At 52.8% G+C, this 18,776-nt stretch overlaps 1 protein-coding gene across 1 annotated transcript in view; it reads left to right on the top strand.

Annotated features, from left to right (window-relative positions):
- Positions 1–18,776, top strand: part of NID2 (nidogen 2) — a 54,557-nt gene that overhangs the window by 32,875 nt on the left and 2,906 nt on the right. The window contains exons 10-19 of the mRNA XM_074956518.1: positions 3,158–3,286; positions 6,026–6,169; positions 8,116–8,235; positions 9,410–9,652; positions 11,352–11,573; positions 12,227–12,396; positions 14,156–14,285; positions 15,008–15,179; positions 16,164–16,321; positions 18,434–18,557. Coding sequence (XP_074812619.1) covers positions 3,158–3,286; positions 6,026–6,169; positions 8,116–8,235; positions 9,410–9,652; positions 11,352–11,573; positions 12,227–12,396; positions 14,156–14,285; positions 15,008–15,179; positions 16,164–16,321; positions 18,434–18,557 — 1,612 coding nt within the window. The remainder of the gene's footprint in view (positions 1–3,157; positions 3,287–6,025; positions 6,170–8,115; positions 8,236–9,409; positions 9,653–11,351; positions 11,574–12,226; positions 12,397–14,155; positions 14,286–15,007; positions 15,180–16,163; positions 16,322–18,433; positions 18,558–18,776) is intronic.

Consider the following 18,776-nt stretch of genomic DNA (forward strand, 5'->3'; position numbering starts at 1 on the left):
ATGAGCGCAAAGCAGGGTCAGTATCATGGTCATGGGGAAACTGAGGCACCCAGCAGGTATGGCCCCGATCCGCACAGGTATTTAGGTGCCTATCCGCCTCTTAGGTGCTACTGGCATTTCCAAAGCCACTGTTCAGCTGCCGCCTAACCCAGGAGGTGCCTAAATCCCCCAAGCTCCTAAGTTTCCGCAAAGCAGCCTCCCCGCCGATGCCACCTCCCAGCTAACGAGCTGCTCTGAGCCCTGGTCAAGCTGAAGCCTTGTAGGCCCGGATGATTCTCAAACCAGGCAGGAATCCTGTCTCACCAGCAGGGCCTGACCCCAGAGGCGTGTTCTGAGTCCGCCTCAGGCCCGACACCTGTCAGGAGGAGGGCTGGAAGCAGGCCGCTGATATGAGGGGGTGCTCACAGCACCCACACAAAGACCGCCAGTGCCCAGGGAAATGTAGGGTGGGCGGGAGAGTGTGAGCAGCAGACTGCTAGGGCCTGGGCTGTGTTACCAGGTGTGCCCGTTACTTTGGGGTATGCTCATTTATTAGGGTTACTCTTCTGGGCGGGGGGGATTCTGTAATTCTATTAATGTACTGCTTATGTCACTTGTGTCTTCGTATGGAGCTCTACTCCTTCCTTCTGCAAGTCCCCTCCCAATGGAGCTATCCTGCAGGCCCTAGGTTCCCCGGGGCTGGGTTCCTCCAGCCCTAGAACTAGATGGGCCCACACTCTAACAGAGCAAGTCTGACCGGGTCAATCAGCACTCTCTCCTGCTGATCCCCTTATCTGTCCCTGTACTCAAGGGGCTGGATTGAGCAGCACTGTCAAGGCCACAGGTTTAACACGTCCCTATCCCACTTTCACCTCACAATTGTACTGATAGTACCACTTGATGAGCAAACCCCACAGTATTTTGGGGCACTCCAGGGATCTAGCGTCGCTGCAGAGTAAATGGGGGAAGCTAAAAACACAAAAGAGTAAAGTTCAGAGAGAGAAGCAACCAGCTTCACTATTATTCAATAAATAACTGTTATGGTTATCACTACACAAGGAGGGCTAAACTAACATAACGTACATGATTAAAGGTTAATACCTGAGGTAGAAAGGAAAACAGAGAGAAAGAGGGGGATCTCACCCACTCCAGGAGGCTTGAACTGGTCGGGGTTCCCAGGTGATGGTGGTAGCTCAAGGTGCTGAGGGCTGGAGACAGGCAGAGCCCCCAGCACGATCAGTCAGGAGAAGATGGATCCCCAGTGGAACTGATGCAAAGTTTGGATCTAAGCATCAGAACACTTACTTGGGCATAGGTAGAGGTATTTACAGAGAAAATACAATGGTTCAAGGGCGAACACTAGATTTGTTTATAGGTAAACTGATGACTCAAGGGTTTTCTTTAGGCTAGACAAAAGAAGCCGATCACTCTTGGCGGTGTTTTCTTCCAGGGAGTTCACAGTGCAACTAGGCTGCTTCAGTATTTTGGGCTATCAGTCAAGGATTTATTACTAGAATTGGTCTGATAACTGCTGAGCTGGGTGTGGGCCGGCGTAGGTTCATTAACATCTGGAGCAGAGATTCCCATGATGCAGTGCGTCCCTGCTTTTCTGGTCCCAGAGTTCAGTGCGGTTCTCCGGTCTCCATTCTGTATGCAAATTGAGATGTCTCCCTGTCCCATCTCTCATGCAGATGAGGCTAGGGGAGTTGTTTCTGTTCTTCATTCTGTCTGCTAATGGAGATGTCTTAATCTCGTCACCCTTGTCAGGAGGGGTCTAGGTGTGTCTCCTAACACCCTTCCCTGCTCTCTGCAAGTTTTTCCTCTGATGGATTTTGGTTTAAACGAGGGGAGGGGGTGTCTTTCATGAGTCTGACAGGCTGGATACTGCACCCTGGTTCCCCAAGAACACAGAGCTGACTGGTATCAGCTGCCTCAACGACTGACCTGGTTCAGGGGCCTGTCTCCAGGAGCAGGTTTGTGGCAGAGGAAGGTGCCCATCTCTGACGCATCAGCCTGGAACATCAGGCAACAGCCTAGGCGTCTTGAGTCCTGCTCCTTCCCTGCCCCGCTCCTTGGCATTTCCCTCCTGGCTAGCTTTGGCAGCACCCCCCGCAACGTGCTGGCTTCTGAGGATCCTTGTCGGAGGAGCCTCACTCGCCCCATGCGTTGTACAGAGAGCACGGGTGCTTCGCTTGGGGCAGAGAATGCCTCAGGCCGCCGAGGGGGGAGGTGTTGCAATGCTGCCGAGCGACGCCTATGTGCTTTGGAGGATCTGGGCCGGCGACTTGCCAAAAGCCGCGTCATAATAGAATAATACTTACCTAGTAGGTAGCATCCTTCGTCCATGCAGCCCCAAGCACTTTACGAGAGAAGGTCAGCAGCAGCAGTACCCACATTGTACAAACGGGGAAACTGAGGCAGGGAGGCACAATGACTTGCCCGTGGTGACTCTTCCGGCCAATAGACCATAGGTCTCCTGATGCTTAGGCCTGCGCTCTATCCCCTGGACCATGCTGCTGCCTTTGTGGGCCTGTGACAGAGGCGGGAATAGATTCCCTGAAGTCTAGTAGTGCTGGGCCTACCTGCTGAACTGGAATCCAAAGTTTCCGGGAGCTTGGTTGCGGGTTTTGGCCCAGCTCCAGGGTGTAGCCCCGTCATCCTGCTCTAATTATGTTGAACATTTTTAGAGCGGGGCGGGAAAAAGTCTTCCAAGAACTTTGCTGGAAGGGAGGAAATTATAGACACATGTTTGGGGGGAAGCGGGATATTCGGAGCCTGATTCTGCCCTCAGTGACTGTCATGGAATTTGGGAGCAGCTTCACTGACATCGGTGGGGTTACACTGGTGTAAGCGAGGTCTGGCTCGGGCTCTGTGCGTTTGAGCCGAGTTGGTGTTTTTCTCAGACTGAGCTGATGTTTGTTAGTACAGGAAGGAGCTCATAGATCTGCTTCCCCTTAAAAACATCTGCAGACATTTCTCTCCCTCTTTATTGGCTCTAGTGGAAGGGGGCGAAATGTTCCCGCTGAAAGAGAGCCAAACTAGTGCTTAGGAAGGAAACGTTTACGCTCCTGATCAGCCGGTTTAAACGGAGACCCCTGCGCTGAGGCCCCCGGGAAGTGTTAAAAGCAAATGTTTTACCCATCCGTCTGTGTAACCGGATTCTTCTCTTCCTGCTCAGACGTCGACGAGTGTGCGGAGAGCCTCAGCAGTTGCGGCCACCGCTCCATGTGTGTCAACTCTCCAGGCAGCTACCGGTGCGAGTGCCCCGGCGGGTACCAGCTGGCTGTTGACAGACACACCTGCGTGCGTAAGTGTCAAACCCATTTGCGAGTCTCCCTTCTGCCCCCCGCGAGCCCAGCTGTACATTCCCTGCATGCTACAGCACGGGTCAAAGGCGTATTTCCCAGGATCCTGCTCCCACTGGAGTCGGAGGGAGCTTTGCCATCGCCTGGCAGTTAATCGAGAGTTGGCCCCAAGCACTCGCCGGGGCCCGTTCAGTTGGGGCAGGGGTGGCCAACCAGCGTCTCCAGAGCCACACGCGGCTCTTCGGAAGTTAACATGCGGCTCCTTGTCTAGGCACCGACTCCGGGGCTGGACCTACAGGCGCCAACTTTCCAATGTGCCGGGGGGCGCTCACCGCTCAACCCCTGGCTCTGCCCCCATGCCACCCCTTCCCGCCTCCTCCCCTCTTCCCCCAGAGCCTCCTGCACGCCACGAAACAGCTGATTAGGAGGTGCGGGGAGGCGCTGATTGGCGGGGCTGCTGGTGGGCGGGAGGCGCGGGGAGCTGATGGGGGAGGGGGGTTGCTGACATATTACTGTGGCTCTTTGGCAATGTACATCGGTAGATTCTGGCTCCTTCTCAGGCTTAGGTTGGCCACCCCTGAGTTGGGGCCTAGCTGGGCCACCCGTATTCACCCTGATCAGCGCTGCACTCCCGTGAGCTGCCCCCGTAGATTGCCAGGGGACCACCCTGGTGACCATTTGTTAATTACCGTGCTCAAGGGTGGTGGAGTTAGAGCTGGCGCTTGCCAAGGTGTTGGCCCGCACGCAGAGCCCTCTCCCCTGATCTCGGGGGCTGCTTTCACGCAGGTAGCTCCCCCGAGTGCTGCTCGTCCTCCATCGCCTTCCCACAATGCCCCCTGTGCACCCAGAAGGACAGACACGTTCTCCCGCCACTCACTGCAGCTCAGCACCCTGCGCGCCAGGGGGTGCACCCCTCTCCAGAAACCCTGCCGACACGCACGGGGGACCGCAGCACCAGGGAGGACCCAGTCACGCAGGCAGGGCTTTGCAGGGTGGCTGCTCGCACCTGGGCGAGGCTGACTTGGAGCTCGGACCCGGGTGCAACTCCCCGGGCTAACCCTGCAATAACCCAGGCCCAGGGAGGTGGGATGGGGCAAAGGTGGCCTTCCACCATCTTTCAGCCTGGCGCAGGCCAACAGCACAAGTTAAAGCAGCCTGAGGGCTGTAATGGCTTGTAATGCCCCCGCGAGGGCTGTAAAGCCAGTGGGCATCACCAGAGCTCAGCACAGTCTGGCCAGGCCCCCCCGCAGCCCTGCCAGGCCCTTCTGTGCTATGGAAGTGGAAGCACAGAGATGGCGATGCTGTGCCAGGGCCTGACCCATTTGCCCTGTGACAGTGCGGTGGGATGGAGAGGGCTGGCTGGCTGCTGGTCATTTATGTGACAATGTAAAACCCACTCCCACAGGGGAAGATGCTTTCCTTGTAGGGGCTCTTGTGGGGCCTATTCCTTTGAATGGCAGACGGGCCAGGGCTGGGCCCTCTCGCTGCTGTACCCAGCGCTCTGATGAGCCTGCCTACAATGGCACGTAGCCCATCTGCCACTGCCAGCAGCAAATATCTGCAACGGCCGGTGATGGGACGGGCTCTGAGCGACTACAGAGAATTCTTTCCCAGGTGCCTGGCTGGGGGATTTCACCCACAGGCTCAGGGTCTAACTCAGGGGAGGGCAAACTAGGGTCCGGGCCGGATCCAGCCCATCAGGGCTTACAATTTGGCCCACGGGATTGCCAGCCCCGTGGCGCAGCAGGGCTAAGGCAGGCACCCTGCCTGCCCTGGCCCCATGCCGCTCCCAGAAGTGGCCGGCACAACGTCCCTGTGGCCCCTGGAGTTGGGGGGCGGAGGGCTCCGTGTGCTGCCCTCACCTGCAGGCACTGCCCCCTCAGCTCCCATTGGCCGGGAACGGGGAACGGCGGCCAATGGGAGCTTGGGGGTGGTACCCGCAGGCAAGGGCAGCGTGGGGCAGAACCGCTTGCCCCACCCAACCCTCAGGAGCCACTGCTGGACACGCTGGCCACTTCCGGGAGCAACGCGGGGCCAGGGGAGGCAGGGAGCCTGCCTTAGCCCCACTGCATGCTGCTGCCATCCCGGAGTCCGTCAGGCCGGAGTGTGAATGTTGAACCCCTCGTGCACCCTGCACCCCAACCCTGAGACCTGAGCCCCCTCCCACACCCCATGCCCCTCCTGTTGAACCCCTCCCCATGCACCCCAACCCCCTGCCCTGAGCCCCCTGCTGTACCCCTCCTGCACCCCAACCCCTTGCCCTGAGCCCCTTCCTGCACACCGCATCCCCTCCCACAAACCGCACTCCTTCCCGCACCCCAACCCCCTGCCCCAGCCCTGCATGCAATTTCCCCACCCAGATGTGGCCCTTGGGCCAAAAAGTTTACCCACCCCTGGTCTAACTGATTGCCAGATTTTGGGTCAGGAAGGAATTTCCCCCAGGTCAGATTGGCAGAGACCCTGGGGCTTTTTCACCTTCCCTTGCAGCGTGGGACATGGGTCACTTGCAGGTTTAAACTAGTGTAAATGGTGGATTCTGTGTAACTCGAACTCTTTAAACCATGATTTGAGGACGTCAGTAACGCAGTCAGAGGTTAGGGGTCTATTCCAGGAGTGGGTGAGGTTCCATGGTCAGACTAGATGATCACGATGGTCCCTTTTGGCCTTAAAGTCTAGGAGTCCGAGAGAGCAGGCAGCCCCAGGCCACTCACAATCCTCGTATCATGTTGTTCCCTTTCCAGCAATCCCCCCGCCGTCCAACCCCTGTGAAGACGGCAGCCACACCTGCGCTTCGGCAGATCGGGCCCGCTGCGTTCACCACGGAGGCGGCTCATTCAGCTGCGTGTGTCTCTCGGGTTATACGGGCAACGGGCATAATTGCTCTGGTACGTACACTCAGACTGGCCTGGCTGGGTTCCCCACCTACCTCTTTCCCTCTGGAGTGCTCCCCTGTCAGGACCACTGTTCTCTGCTTGGACCGTCAGGGGGAGATGCCAGTTTGGGTTGGTGATAACACGCTGCAAAATCTGGATCTGGACTCAACATTCAGGGGATGTTGGTATGGCCCCATTCCAAAGAGAGAGGCCATTTGCAAAATTCAGCCACGTTTCTGGGTTCAGACTGTGAACACCCCTAGAGGCCGGGGTCCTTTGGAGCTGAGGGGCTGTTCACGGCCCATCTGTACATTGACTTATCCCCATGTTAGCCTGAAGTCCCCAGGCATGTCCTGGCCCTTGTTGGGCTACAGAACCTACAGCCTGGGCAGGAGGAGGCAGGGTTACTGCGAGCCTTATGCCTGTTGGATTTTCCTCGCAAGTGGGCACCTCGCCCAGGATCCAGCTCCTATGCTCATTGATGCCAGTGGGCATTGGGCCAGTGTCTTCAGCAGGAGCAGGACTGGATCCTCCTTTAGCCTCAGGACTGGGTTGTGACTATAGACCCAGAATCCTCTTCTGCCTCCTCATTGCCCCCTGTGGAGAGGCGTGGGAATGGAGTAGCGACTTGTTGCTGACTTGGACCAGGAGTAAATTATGGCAATCCCAACCCCCGTGCCAACTCAGCTGTGCTGGCTGGTGAGTGGGTGGGATGAGCCAAGGCCCTGCCCACTCCCCATCCCCGTGCTTCAGGGATGGAGCAAAAGGATGCTTAGTCCGGTTTAGTCCCTTGCCCAAGGACTGGAGATCCAGCGTAAAGAGGGATTTTATTCCCTTACACAGATGCATAGTCCAGGGTCTGAACTCACTGCATTCCTCTCCACAAGCCCCTGCAGACCATGGCCCGAGAGATTGGTACAACTGGGCTCAGCAGGGGCTGCCGTGGTACGCATCACCATAGCCAGCTGTCGAGGGGATCAGTTTCTGCAGCATGGAGGGTTTGCAACCCGTTAATCGAGTCCACCCCTCGAGGCTCGGGTGATGCCCGCAGCCGGGGCCGTGGACAGCCAAACCGCTCCCTGCAGAAGGGGGAAAGCCAGCGTCTTGGCGGAGGCCCTGAACATTCTTCTGCGGGGGGGCTTCTCCTCCCCTCCCCTCCGGCTCTGTCCTGCTCCACATCTGAATTTACTGTGCCCAATACATTCGCTGCCTTTCTGCAGCTGGAGGTGCCGCTGGGCCAGCCGGGCAGCGAGAGCAGTGCCGACGGGTGTGCCCTGGGCTAGCCGTAAGGGATGGGCAGAATGACCTCGTGCAGGAACCCAAACGCTCACATGTGCCTTGCACTTTCCTGATCCCAGTGTACTGCTCTAACACGACTAGGGAAATGTATCAATGAAGCAGGCCGTAGGCTGTAGCTATATTCCTAGCCGCCGTGGAAACCGATGGGATGGGACGCTGGCCTGCTTCCCGACACAGAGCTCTGGGCTGGGGACAATCGATAGCAACAGGGTTGGTCAGTTTCAATCGGGTCTTCAATGCGGGTTGCGCTCTGTGGGGTCAAGGGTGACGTGCAAGGGAGTCAGTCCCCCACTCACGCTCCTGTGCCGGCAGCCTGGGTCTGGGAATAAGCAGGAGTACGCCCTCGCTTGCTGCATCCCCCGGGTGGGTGAGTGCGAAACCGACAACCCGGGCTCTACCAAGGCACCGCTGAGCCTGCACCTGGGGTGGGGCAGGGGAGGCTTAAACACGGTGGTATAGACCAGCTGTGAACTACTACCTGGGATAGCTCAGTGGTTTGAGCATTGGCCTGCTAAACCCAGGCTTGTGAGTTCAATCCTTGAGGGGGCCATTTAGGGATCTGGGGCAAAAATTGGGGATTGGGCCTGCTTTGAGCAGGGGGCTGGACTAGATGCCTTCCTGAGGTCCCTTCCAACCCTGAGATTCTGACTCTACTGCAGATGTGGATGAATGCGCCGAAGGCAGATGTCACCAAGCCGCCGCGTGCTACAACACGCCCGGCTCCTTTTCGTGCCGCTGTAAACCAGGCTACCAAGGGGACGGCTTCCACTGCACACCCGGTAAGGGCTCACGGGCTGAAGGCCTGATGCAGTACGAATGTCAGGACTGGCCCATGCGTCTGCTGAGCATCATATAAACACTGCTCGCGTGGGAGGCGTGTGACTGCTCCGTTGGGGGGGGAGGCGGTGCGTGCCCAGACTGTGGCCCCGCCCCCATTCAGCCGCCTCCCCCTCAAAGCCCCACCCACACTCCATCGCCGGCCCTGCTCGGCCCCCTCCTCAAGGCCCCCACCCCTGACCACCCCGTCCGCCGCTCGCCCCTCAGGGGAGGAGGATGAGCTGGAGCGGGGTGTGGTGGCAGGGCCGCGGCCAAAGCACCCACCCTTTTGGTGGCGTATGTACAGCATGAGTATGTACGTGGCCAAAGCTTATCTGTCTGGTTTGGCCAATGTTCGCCATGGGGGGCAATATGAAAACAAATACCCAAAATCTGGCCAAGTAAAGGAAGCTGGATTGCAAGGTGGGGAGGGGGGGTGTCAAGTGGTTAGAGCAAGGGAGCAGCAGTTGCGACTCATGGGGTCTAGTCCTGACTCTGCCAGTGACGTGCTGTGCGGCCTTGGCTGATCACCCGACCTCTCTGTGTCTCAGTTTACCAATAGAAAGGGGATTGTACTTTTTGCTTCCCATGCAAAGGTGCCTAATGCTGGAGCACTGCCCAGAATAAGCTCAGAGAGGCCGGGGGGGGATCGACTGTCCACATGGGTGGTAGGACTAGTCCCCAGCCCCGCCCCTTCAGACTGAGGCCCCCCCCTTCCCCCCCCCACCCCCGCCAGAGCCCCAAGCCCCCCACCACGACCAGAGGAGCCCTGAGTCCTGGCCCACCAGCCAGCCTGGAGTGCTGGCCGGCCCCGGCCCCAACCGGCCAGCCCAAGCACCGGCCCCAGCCACCCCAAGTCCAGGCTGCCGGCCCACCCTAGCCCCTGCCCGCTTCGGGGGAGAGGCTGAGCAAGGGTGGGCAGAGGAGCAGCCTGGGCTGGGGCCACAGGGGAAGAGCGGGAGGCAGGAGGGGGCTCTTGCGGTGGAGCATGGGCAGGGTCACGCCGGACTGTTTGGGGAGACTTAGCCTCCCCTGGCCCCGGCTGTCCGGGGCTGTCCACGAGTGTTTGATTTTACCTTGGCCTCACCCCTCTTTCGTTGCTGTGTCGGTTGCTCGCCGTTGCGTGCCTGCGGGCAGAAGCCGCCCAGCGCCTGACGCCGTGTGAGCAGGAGCGCCTCTATCCAAAGCCCGCCCGTGGGCCTGGGGGGATTTCCGCCCGCCCGGGGCTCCACAGACCCCAGTGCGACGCCGAGGGGCGCTACAGGCCGCTGCAGTGTCACAGCAGCACTGGCTCTTGCTGGTGTGTGGACGGAGCTGGGCAGGAGATCGCTGGGAGCAGACGCCCACCGGGCACCGCCCCGCCGCGCTGCAGGACACCGGGTGAGTGAGCCCCGCCCTCCTGAGGCCACCGTGAGACCTGCCGGGGGCCGTAACACCGGTACCAAGGACACCTGCTTTTCAGCGTGCACAGCCATCTCTAGTGTAAAATGCACCTGCGTTCCTGAGTACTGCACAGCCCCAGCCCTGGGCACCTCCGCCTGCCCCACGGGGGGTGGAAATGGGGGAGGTGGCGCTGTAGATCTGAGCCCTGGCTTAGGAGCTGATGTTGAGGCTTTGAGCCCTGTTCCCTCCTGCTCCTCCATATTTGCTGGCAGTGGGGCCCGGGCACTGGATTGGGCTCCAGGTGCCAGAGGGTCTATTTCCAGCTCTGCCTCTGAGCTTGCGTAACTCACTTTACCGCTTTCGATTGGAAGCTCTCTGGGGCAGGGACGGTCCCTCCCTAGGTATTTATACAGCACCTAGCACACTAGCTATTGTCATAATATACTAGAGCTGTGGGTGCACCACACCTCTCGGCATCAGGCCCAGAGCAGCAGGTGTATTAAGGTCCCTCTGATGAGAGTGAACAGAGAGGGTTACTAATCTGTCTGCTGAGTAAGGCAAAGTACGTGGAGCAGGGCTTGTCCCATAATGGAACAACCCCCCCCCCCCCCCCCCCCGGTGAAGTCCAAGCAGGCTGAAGCCACTCGGGCCCAGATGCTTAAGGATATTGTGGCACCTGACTCCCATTGAAATCTCTGGAAGTTAAGCACCTAAATCCCTTTGAGGTGCTGAGCCTCAGCCCCCTGCTGCTTTGCGGGAGGAAGAAGGTCACCGAGGAGCTTCCCAAATCAAAGTGACCTTTTCTGTTTTCAGCTCCCCTTTGAGATCCCAGCCCCACAAATCGGAGCCTTTTCTCGTACCGTTCCTGAGCTAAGGCAAAGGCCCTTCCTAGGGAGGTTGTGAGATGCCCAGTGCTCACACCTGGGGTCAGAGCTGCGTTGGTACAAAAGGGATTTCTCCATTCTCCCTTCCATTCCCATCCCATCACTGTGCTTGCTGGCTGGTTATATTTTGCCCTTCTGGGCACGCGATCAGGGATGGCCCAGCTTACGATCAGCACCCCCCATTTCCAAATTGCACTCAGCTCAGTGGGTTGTGTAACCGGTGCCAAAAGCTGTTCAGAAAATAATTCAAACAGAAACCACCCCCCTTCTTTAGCCGTAAGGTTATAGCCTTTGCTTAGGAAAGTATTTAGAGGTGAAGCAAGAGTTCCCACTGTGTTCTGTATAAACCAGTCGGCCGTTCTCCAGGGCTTATCATTGGCTCAGACGGTTTCCAGAGCCCAGAGTCAAATTGCCAATTCCTGTACTTGACCCTGCTTCGGTCCTCAAAATGTATCTTCTCTTTACTGTAGTAAATGCCACGGTCTCTTTTCATGGATACCGATTGCCAAGGCTGGCATTGTACGGGTTAGAATGACCTGGGTTGGGAGCGATGAGTCAGTCCTTAAAGGGACACCATCCCATTGAAAGCTATTATAAACCAGCCTGAAAATACTTCAGATGACTGCACATTTTCCATTAAGCTCGAGTCAATTTTAATTATTTTGGGCGCTAAACTTTTTTTAGCGTCATTGATGGGCCTGGTGCAGGAACGCCGGTGAGCCTTGCAAGGTGGAGCCTGTGCGTAGGGCTTGTGTGTGTTGTAAGGAGAGTCTGGCCCTGCTCCCATCCGAACCTCTTACCCTTCGCTGTAGAGCCCACCCAGAGACCGCAGACGATGTGTGAACGCTGGAGGCAAAGCCTTCTTGAGCACTACGGTGGCAGGCCACATGAAGACCAGTACGTACCCCAGTGTGATGCTCTGGGCAACTTTAACCCGCTGCAGTGTCATGGCAACAGTGGGTATTGTTGGTGCGTGGATGAAAGCGGCAGAGAGGTTCAAGGAACGAGATCGCAACCTGGCATTCCCCCTCCATGTGAGTACGCAATGATTTGCTGGGGGGGATGGTGTATGAAACAAAAGGCTTGTTGGGGCAAGGAAAACAGTCACACGGCTGCTAGTCTAATGCTCGTAGATTCACTTGGGTCACAGCCAAGGGTCTATAGACATTGCGGATCAGAGGATATAACTGATTAAGGTCCTGATGCTGCAATGGGATCCAGATGTCTGTGCCGCTCCAAGTGCAGGATCAGGCCCTAAATCAATCATCAGGAAGCTGAACTGTCATCCATCTAGCAATGATTCCAGTGTGGTAGATTTCAGAAGTGTGGGACCGGAGGAAGAACTCGGTGTAGCTTGAAAGCTGGTCTCTCTCCCACCAAGAGAAGGGGGTCCAATAAAAGATACGACCTCACCCACATTGTCTCTGTGCGTGCGTGCACTTCCCCACACGCAGTCTTAGAGCTGGGTGGAAAATTCCCATCAAAACAAAGTTTTGACAAAGAAAATGGTGGTGGAACGAGGGGCAAACGAGAGTGTTCCCCCCCCTCCCCCCAAACACACACGCACGCGTCTCCAACTTGAACTCTGCTCAGAACAGCTGATCGTCCCCTTCCAGAGGTCACTGCATCCTTAAAGTCTCTCTGTGTGAGGTCAGGCAGGAATGTAATCTTTGTGTTTGACTGACAGGTCTCCCCAGCCTTGCTCCTCCCACGGTCCAGCCCTCTCCTCGTCCTGATGTGACTCCACCCGCTGCAGGCACCTTCCTGCTGTATGCTCAGGGACAGCAAATAGGCTATTTACCGCTGAACGGCACAAGGCTTCAGAAAGAGATGGCAAAGACCCTGCTCTCATTGCATGTAAAGTATCTTCTTCAGAATGCGTTGAGTCCAGCAGCTCAGGCTTTAAAGGATGCGTATTCTGTCGTGACAAGTCGATACAGAATCTTTGCCTCGGGAGATGAGCTCTGTCTGTATAAGTAATGTATATGTATGTAACACCAGTACCCCGGGGAGAGGGGCCAGGTGATGGGAATTGTCTGACTAAGTTTAAAAACAAACCCAACTCTCTTGCCCAAACTGGAGCAGGCTAATCAATCGCAATGCGGCCTAGCCCCCACCAGAAGGAGACCGAGCACTACGCCAAGCGGACATGGCTTACGCACTCCACCTGGCCAGCTTGAGCTTGAGGTTTCCCAGTTGAGTTCTCTGTACAGGCCACCACTTGTATTGCCATGCCCTGCGTGTGTTGTCAGAGCCGGGGACTGAACCTCCGGCTCTGAATGTATGTGCTTCTGCTTCAAGACCCAGGTCTTGGAGACAAGGCTGTAGTAGACTCATCGACCTTGCTGTGGCATGGCCATCACTAGAGGGACACAAAGCCCCTCACCCAGTGGGCCTGGCTTGTGTATCAGGATAATATTTTCAGTTTTGTCGTCTCTCTCCTCTTTCTCCATCCGATAAAATAAAACCGGACTCGGAGGCGGTGAGGTTCCAACGACCAGAAAACAGGAGGCAAAACCAGTCAGTTATCCCTACTGTATGAAACACAGCCCCTCCTCTTTCCCAGTCACTTGCCTCCACTGCCCCAGCAACATGGGCAGCATTCGTCTCCCTCCTCTCAATGTTCCTGAGCGGCCTTTTTCTCCCCTTTGCCCCAGTCTGTTTTTAAGACACTATCCACATCGTCACTCTGTAAATACCTCTTTTCAGGCCAAATAAGAGATTGCTCTCAACTATACAAATGATTCAAAGATGTAACATCCATTTGAGCTTTTGCTTCAGATACTCCGTTGAGAAAGTATTTGAACCTTTCCCCAGCCCCTTCTCCTCTTATATCTTTTCTCCCTCCTCCTCCTCCTCCTCCCCTTCCCCCCATTAGAGACAAGCCACTTAGTCACATATATCTCAGAAGGGGTTAAACAGGCAGACAGACACTAAGAATTGGGGCATGACTATCAAATCTATATCTTGGTGGAAAATATACTTGCGAAATATTCCCTCCTGAAAGCTTGAAGGGCATTACATGTGTTGGCTACAATCTTGTACAAGTCTCTGCTTGATCCCGGAGGTTTTTTTATAGCCCAGCTGGAGACAGACATGTGGCTTGGACATCTGTCTTAAACAAGAATTCCCAAAGATTTCAGTACAAACCCTTAGGCCGTGCAACTAACAAAACCTGGACAGTAACACACCAGTGCTTCAGCGTAGAAGGAAGCACTTCTACATTCTTCCAGCTTGAGTCTCTCAAACCAAACCAAAGTCAGACAAATAGAGCGGTTCAAATTCTCTGCTGGCTGAAACGCTACTCAAGTTGGTAGAGCTGCAGCCACTTACAGCAGCACAGAATTTGGCCCCGCTGGTTGAATTAAAATATAACCGCCCATTTTGAACTTTGATGTCTTACAACCTTATTCCCGCACGCAGAAAGTTGCTCGTTTTAACCAAATTGTACCCAGCAGAACTAAAGTGACAAACCTCAAGCTACGGCTAGAACGCCGAGCCAGGCATGCAGGATTGCCTGCGTCAGCTCTGCCTCCCATCAGCTGCAGCCACGTAAAGACCTTTGCAGTGGAGGAAAATAAGTAAAAATAATTTATAGATATATTTATCCCTACAGGGTTCCATAGTGGTTGGACTAGATTATGATTGTCGAGAAAAAATGGTCTATTGGACAGACGTTGCTGGTCGGACAGTTAACCGAGCAAGTTTAGAACCAGGGGCTGAACCTGAAACCATTATTAACTCAGGTAAATCACCATTTCCTTGGGATTGAATGTGGCGGGTTTGAACACAGACATTGAAGCTGTTGTCAACATAGCAGAATCACAGTGGGGCTGGGAATGAGGAATTTTTGAGCTCCAATCCCAGCTTTGACGCGGTCACTCTCTATGACCTTTGGCAAGCCATTATCTGCCTGGCTTTCCCAATTAGGCATCACAAATTATGATAGATTCTGGGGAGGAGAACTATGATTACCGAGCAAGATGGAACAACAGGGATAATAGTAAACCGCCAGACAGGGTACAGGGAGGATTAATTACATTATATTACAAAATGTAAAGTATTACAGTAGAACCTGAGTTACCAACACCAGAGTTATAAACTGACCAGTCAACCACACACCTCATTTGGAAGCAGAAGTACGCAATCAGCCAGCAGCAGAGACGGGGGGAAGAAAAAAGAAAAGCAAATACAGTACAGTGCTGTGTTAAATGTAAACTACTAAAAAAAATCAAGGGAAAGCAGCATTTTTCTTCCGCAAAGTAACGTTTCAAAGCTGTATTAAGTCCATGTTCCGCTGTAAATTTTTGAAAGAACCAGAACGTTTTGTTCAGAGTTACGAACAACCTCCATTCTCGAGGTGTTCGTAACCCTGATGTTCTACTGTACATAAATACCAAGGGAGTCTGAGCATGAAATACTCCCTTGCACATATACTGACCATGCTCCTCTTTGCATATCCTTCCAGGCCTGATGAGTCCCGAAGGACTCGCCATCGACCACTTCCGCAGAACCATGTTTTGGACAGATAGCGGCCTGGACAAAATTGAGCGTGCAAGCTTGGATGGTTCTGAGCGCCGAGTTCTGTTTGATGCAGACCTTGTGAATCCTCGTGCAATCACTGTGGATGCAATCAGAGGGTAAATGGCAGCACAGCACCCATGCTTTGTAAAAGGCTGTCTTCTCACAGACCTGTGTGTCATTATGTTCGTAGGGTGGGTTGGAATGAAATGAGATTCACCTACAGGGCCACTGACTACAATGCTGGACCTAGGAGCCGCATTTTCAGTGTCAAAAGTCAGACCCATAATTCACCACTTGCACTGCTGCAATAGTGGAAGCTGTAGTGTAGACAAGTCTCAGAGCAGGGTTAGAGAAACCTGCTAGTAAATACATTGGCATCCTGGCTACCCTGCTGGAAAAGCACCGGTGGCTAAGTGATCTAAATTTTCCTCGTGTACATGCTGCCCCCTACAGTAATTTATTAATCAGTCACTGGCCTGAGACAAAACTCTCTGTGCTCTAAATAATATGAGTAAATGCTACCTAGCTGCAAATCAAGTAATAGTGGTACTGTCTGGCATGATAGACATTTCTCTCATGTGCACACGCTCCAGCTAGTTATTTCCTTAAGGGTGTGTAGGAAGGAAGCTCTCAAAATCTCAACAGTCAGAGCGTGAAACACTTTTGCCCTACGCATTGTCCCCTTTTATTTACTAATCTAGTATTTGGCTAAATTTGCCAATTATATTCTGTGTTCAGATTTAAAATATTATTGAAAGGTTTGAATCTTGTGCAAATTTGGAACACAGGTTTTATGACGATTGTTATAACCCCCCATGTATGTACAGTTGCTATCTAGAAAGTTAATGGGACTGGCCCTAATCACAGAAGAATATCTTTAATCTAATCATTGCAAATGATTGGTTGTAAAAAAACATTCTGGAGCTTGTTCAGCTTTCCTTTTACGGACTTTCAAATCAGCTAACGATCTGTTCCAGAAAGCAGACTGAGAGGTCTGGGACTTTTCTGATAGTTATTGCAAATTCTGTTTTTGTTTTTTTTTTAAATTGGTTCACCCACTGTGCATCCTGACTGAGGTTTGTTAATTGGTTCCCTCACAGCAACCTTTACTGGACTGACTGGAATCGTGAAGCACCTAAAATTGAAACCTCAACCGTAGATGGAGCTAACAGGAGGATTCTGGTGAATAAGGACATTGGCTTACCAAATGGTTTGACTTTTGACCCTTTCTCCAAACTGATTTGCTGGGCAGACGCAGGTAACTTAAGCTAATACAGATTGAAACATACTGGAAACAAAGCACAGCTATAAAAATTCTCCTTATGCTTCCTCACCTCCCATCATCCCCCCATAACAAACACAGTAGACTTTTTTCACACATTGCCTGTCTAAACATGACAAATTTTAGATTGAAAAGGCAAAAAATACTTTACTGACTTCTGAAAATGTCCTACTGAATAATATGGTCTTGCTGAGGCTGTGTAAGTGTGTTAGCTGGCCTCTGTCAGCTAAAAGATTGTGGACGATATTCCTCTACCACGCATTAGGATTATGTATGTGAATAAAGTGTGGATGTCTTCACAGGTTAAGTGGGCGTAGGGCAGACCAGCTTTAGAGCCACCGGCAGAGGGCTGTATACAGAACAAAGGCTTCCAACTTCAAGCAGTAGAATGTAGAAACTCAGCGTAGATAGATTTTTATTTTTAAAGGAAAGGTGAAATAATTTAACTTCTAAAATTGGGATGCCCCTTTATAGATTTCTCCACAGTTCTTTTGCATGCTGTTTTGACTGTCATGAATATTAATGTGGAATTGTAACATTTAACACACAACAGCTCGTTCCTCATCACAAGAACGTATTGGCTGCTATACACAGATGGACATTTTCTGTACCTATACAGCATCTAAGGAGAATGCATGTGTAGATGCATTTTGTACTGAGACATGTTTAGGACCGAGTTTAGAGTCTAAATGGGTCTTTCAGTGAATACTGTATATATGGCACAGATTGAAGAACTGAGCCTCTGTACACAGGCGCACAGACAAAAATAAAGTACCCTATATACTTGTTCATTAGCCCGTTTGTTTATAAGCCGAACCCCCCAAGATGGATAGGTAAAAATGGCAAAAACTGTATGAACCTTTCATTTCAGGGGTTGGCAAACTTTGGCTCCCGGCCCATCAGGGTAGGCTGCTAGCGGGTCAGGACATTTTGTTTACCTCGAACATTCGCAGGCACGGAGCCCCTCAGCTCCCAGTGGCCGCGGTTTGCCATTCCCAGCCAATGGGAGCTGCGGGCCGAGGAACATGCTGGCCACCATATCCCACAACTCCTATGGCTGGGAACAGCGAACCGCAGCCACTGGGAGCTGAGGGGCTCTGTGCCTGTGAACGCTCCAGGTAAGCAAAACAACAATGTATTAGATATTCAATAGAGCTTAAAATCGTCAAATTTTGGTGTAGACCCATCAATAAGCCAACCCCTTCTCTTTAATGCTTCACTTTTTAACCAAAAAAATTCAGCTTATGAACAAGTATATATGTATTTCCTTTACATCCCTATAGTGGATTGAGTAGAGGTGCATGCATATGTACCCAGTCAAACTGGGAATGCCATTTGTCACTATACTCCCAGTATAGAATCAATTTGACATCGGTGAGGCCTCATCTGGAGTACTGTGTCCAGTTTTGGGCCCCACACTACAAGAAGGATGTGGAAAAATTGGAAAATGTCCAGTGGAGGGCAACAAAAATGATTAGGGGACTGGAACATATGACTTATGAGGAGAGGCTGAGGGAACTGGGATTGTTTAGTCTGCGGAAGAGAAGAATGAGGGGGGATTTGATAGCTGCTTTCAACTACCTGAAAGGGGGTTCCAAAGAGGATGGATCTAGACTGTTCTCAGTGGTAGCAGATGACAGAACAAGGAGTAATGGTCTCAAGTTGCAGTGGGGGAGATTTAGGTTGGATATCGGGACAAACTTTTTCACTAGGAGGGTGGTGAAACACTGGAATGCGTTACCTAGGGAGGTGGTGGAATCTCCTTCTTTTGAGGTTTTTAAGGTCAGGCTTGACAAAGCCCTGGCTGGGATGATTTAATTTTGGGGGTTGGACAGGATGACCTCCTGAGGTCCCTTTCAACCCTGATATTTTATGATTCTAATTCCTCTAGGGTAAAGAAAACACCCTAGAAAACCAAAATTCTAGTCCTCCTGAATTATGTGGATTTTCACATTCTTTAGAAGGAAGGGACCTAGGATACAAGTTTATTGATCAGGACTGTTCTAATTATTATCAACTTCTAGCTTGAGTAGAATTCCATGGAAAATACACTATTTCTTGCCTGATTAAATGTTTTATTTGTAAAAGGTACCAAAAAGCTGGAGTGCACGTTACCAGACGGAACACAAAGGCGTGTCATTCAGAATAACCTCAACTACCCCTTCAGCATTGTTAGTTATGCCAATCACTTTTATCACACTGACTGGAGAAGGTAGGCTAGTAACTATTACACCCTGGATGGTCACCTAACTATTTAAAAGGCAAAATGCCAGCCTATTCTGAGAGTAACAGTTATGGCATGGTTTGGGAAGTTTTCTGTTCCATCGCAATTGTTCAGCCTACACTGAATGATGTTAACTCACTAGAATATCAGGTTCTTGTTTTCCAAGTTGCCTTGGTACTATAGGCAGGGGTTTTCAACTGAATTTTA

The sequence above is a fragment of the Natator depressus genome, chromosome 6, assembly GCF_965152275.1.
Source record: "Natator depressus isolate rNatDep1 chromosome 6, rNatDep2.hap1, whole genome shotgun sequence".
NCBI lineage: Eukaryota > Metazoa > Chordata > Testudines > Cheloniidae > Natator > Natator depressus.